Consider the following 3,396-nt stretch of genomic DNA (forward strand, 5'->3'; position numbering starts at 1 on the left):
TGGACTCTGTCCAGCATCCCTTTCAGCTCTAACCCCGTTAATTCTAGTCTTTTATTTTTGTAGTTCAAAGGCCATATTATGTTGTATTTTTAGAGCCTTGACTCAGTAAATGCAGACAGCACTGAGCTCTCCAATACATTTTAAGTTTTCTTTGTACTTTTACTAGGAGTCATTTATGCTCTGGAAGATTATTTCAGCAACACTAATGAATTTTAAATGACTCATTTTGCAGATTTCCTGTCATCCTGTTACTATTAGGTGCTCCATTACTATCCTTAGGATGAGAGTTATTGAAAGACTTGGGGCAGGACCCCCCACTCTGCCCTGAGCTCTGGCGACCCCAATCAACTGCAAGAGACGGCGCTTGATGCAAACAGCAAGAGGATTTTATTCCAGCATGCTGGGGCTTGACCCGCAACTCTTTTTGGAGCCGAGGAGTCAAGCCCTGAACAGCAGGTTTTACAAGCTTATAAAGGCAAAAACCAAGTAGGGAGGAGTAGCAGACATAGCAGGGGCTTTAGGGAGGGGTAGCAGACATAGGGGCTTTTCCAGATAAGAAGAACTCTGGTTCATTACTCATCTATCTTAGGACAAGATCAGCAGTTAAACATTTGCTTAGCTTTTTTCTTTCAGAACCAGTTACGGGTTATCTGCTTCAGCTCAGGGCTATTTCCTAGGACAGTTACAAAAGGTCACATTCTTATGGTAGGGGGCGAGGGGTGCTGCTACATATCTGGTCCCCCCCCCACTTTTTGGATTTGGTAGTACTTTCCTTCAATATAACCCTAACATTTGTACAGAACAGTGTTTTTCAACCTTTTTTATCTCAAACTTGCACTTACAGTTAAACTTCTGTAGCACTCTTAAATTACGTTGATCAAAAATAAAGAGTAAAGAGATGTGGCTCTAGCTTAAGGTGTGCAGGGCCAGAGACACCGCAGACTCGTGACCTGGAGCAGCTCTGAGCCGGTGAATAATAGCTCTTCAAGTCTGCAATAAAAAATGGCCTCCAATAAAACTACATTGCAAAAAATGGGAAAGAAGCAGAATGGAAAGAGTAAAAAGGTTGAAGAGGCAGAGCCTGAAGAATTTGTGGTGGAAAAAGTTCTGGGTCGACGAGTAGTAAATGGGAAGGTGGAGTATTTCCTGAAGTGGAAGGGATTTACAGATGCTGATAATACTTGGGAACCTGAAGAAAATTTAGATTGTCCAGAGTTAATTGAAGCATTTCTTAATTCTCAAAAAGCTGGTAAAGAAAAGGATGGTACAAAAAGAAAATCTTTATCTGACAGTGAATCAGATGATAGCAAATCAAAGAAGAAAAGAGATGCTGCTGACAAACCAAGAGGCTTTGCCAGAGGTCTTGATCCTGAAAGAATAATTGGTGCCACAGACAGCAGTGGAGAATTAATGTTTCTTATGAAGTGGAAAGATTCAGATGAGGCAGATTTGGTGCTGGCAAAAGAAGCAAACATGAAGTGTCCTCAAATTGTTATTGCTTTTTATGAAGAGAGACTAACTTGGCATTCTTGTCCAGAAGATGAAGCTCAATAATTGTTTGCATTGCTTTTTATATATATTTATATATATAAAAAAGCTGGGTCTTGAGAGTGTGAAGAAATAACTACATTCTAACAAATCAAGTTTGATATGTTCATTTTGAAAGTAGTACTGGGAGAGTCATTGGGGGGGCTTGCATCAATAGCACTGGTTACTTTGAACAAATAAAAGCTTTCTCTAGTTGCTTCCTTTATCAGAAAAAAAAAAAAAACACTTGATACCATGGTATATTATTTCCTCTGCATTAGAAAACAGCTTTTCTAAATACTAAGGGAAATTTCCATAGCCATTATTCAGTAAGAACTTGTGTTTAACTCTTTGCCTAAGGACCATTCTAGGGTTGTTGTTTTTTTTTTTTTTAATTTGTTTCTGTATGTGTATACGTGACATTCATATGTAAATGATTTTCTTTGTTTTTAAACATTCACCAAAACAAAAATCACAGGTAAGCCCAGGTGTCTGCAATACCATCATTCTGAGCAATGTAATAGACAATTTTCCTGAAGCCATAATGTTTCAAATTAAATAGTTGATTCTTAATTCGACAGTTTAAATGGATAATTTAAAAACAGCCATGTCAGAATCTGTATGTATAGTCATATAAATGCAAAATTGTGTTTACAAAATTTCTGAAAGGAAAAGCTTTATTATAACCAATAACCTACCCACTCACATGAGGAAACTAGACAAATCCTGGTGTGTTCTAATGAGGTAAATGAATAACTTAGTTAAATGGTCATTAAAGATTCTTGTGGTAATCCATTCCTATGCTTGGCTTACAGAAACCTAGTCAGATGGTTAAACCATGTTGGCAGTTTCATACCTTTTTACATAAATGTGTGAACAAACTCTGTAATCTAAAACTACTGACGTGCATGTTTTTTCCTTACCGCAACTCATTCCTTACATGTAGACTCAAACTTTTCAGTATTTGGGTTACTGGTTGAGCAGAAGCCATAAAAAAAGTCATAATCAGAATGTTATCTAATTGTATATTGTTTACTTTTATTGTAAATAATAGTGAACAGTGGTCAATAAATAGTTTTATATTCCTTTAAAAAAAAATAAAGAGTAAAGAATATATTTATAGTGCTTTGAAAAGTAATTTAATTAATGATCTTTAAAAATTATCACAGCACACCTGGCATACCTAAGATCTTCTCACAGCACATTGGTTAAAAACCACTGGTCCAGAACTTTTCAAGTTGATTAAGAATTTGAAAGAATCCCACCTAGATCTCTGGCAACCCTGTGTGATGATGAAAACGGAAATGCAAAGAGATTGACTGACTTGGTCAAAGTCACCCAGGTAATAATTAGCATAAGAACTTGAACTCTGATCTTCTGACTCTCAATCCTTGGCTTCCCCAACTCCCACCCTCTATAAAGACTCTTCCACCTCCCACTGAACACTTGTAAGTCACATGACTCCTATGACAGCCTTTTTGCTGTGTTGCTCTGGAGAGTTATCTGCTCCAGTCCCATGGAGGACCATAGGATTGGTCTTATCCTTCTCTGACACACAAACCTTCCAATGTCTGAAAACAGCAATTCTGTACCCTTTAAATCTTTTATTCCTGAGCTAAACATCAGCCAAATTCCCTCAGAGCTATTTTATCTGTTAGGCAAGAGGCCTAGAGGCCACCAGCTTTCCAGGGCCATATAGAAAAAATGAAATGAATTGGCTCTAGAGATAGCAAAATTGAAATTAATAGCCATTTAATTAACTCCTAAAAATGGAACATTATGTTAACTCCCTTGTCAAAATTATTATTCATAAAAATATTCACTACAGATGAATACATTTATGGATTAGATTCTTTTGTTTTAAAAGAA

General features: G+C 36.9%; 1 protein-coding gene across 1 annotated transcript; it reads left to right on the forward strand.

Moving 5' to 3' along the window:
- The first annotated feature begins 917 nt into the window (after positions 1–917).
- Positions 918–1,893, forward strand: LOC128563495 (chromobox protein homolog 3-like). The gene has a single exon (XM_053558828.1). The coding sequence runs from the start codon at positions 1,003–1,005 to the stop codon at positions 1,552–1,554; it is 552 nt and encodes a 183-aa protein (XP_053414803.1). The 5' UTR covers positions 918–1,002; the 3' UTR covers positions 1,555–1,893.
- The last annotated feature ends 1,503 nt before the right edge of the window (positions 1,894–3,396 follow it).

The sequence above is a fragment of the Nycticebus coucang genome, chromosome 2 (genome assembly GCF_027406575.1).
Source record: "Nycticebus coucang isolate mNycCou1 chromosome 2, mNycCou1.pri, whole genome shotgun sequence".
Taxonomy (NCBI): domain Eukaryota; kingdom Metazoa; phylum Chordata; class Mammalia; order Primates; family Lorisidae; genus Nycticebus; species Nycticebus coucang.

Excerpts from the sequence above, each read along its gene's own strand:
- LOC128563495 (XM_053558828.1), top strand. The coding sequence starts at position 1,003 with ATGGCCTCCAATAAAACTACATTGCAAAAAATGGGAAAGAAGCAGAAT.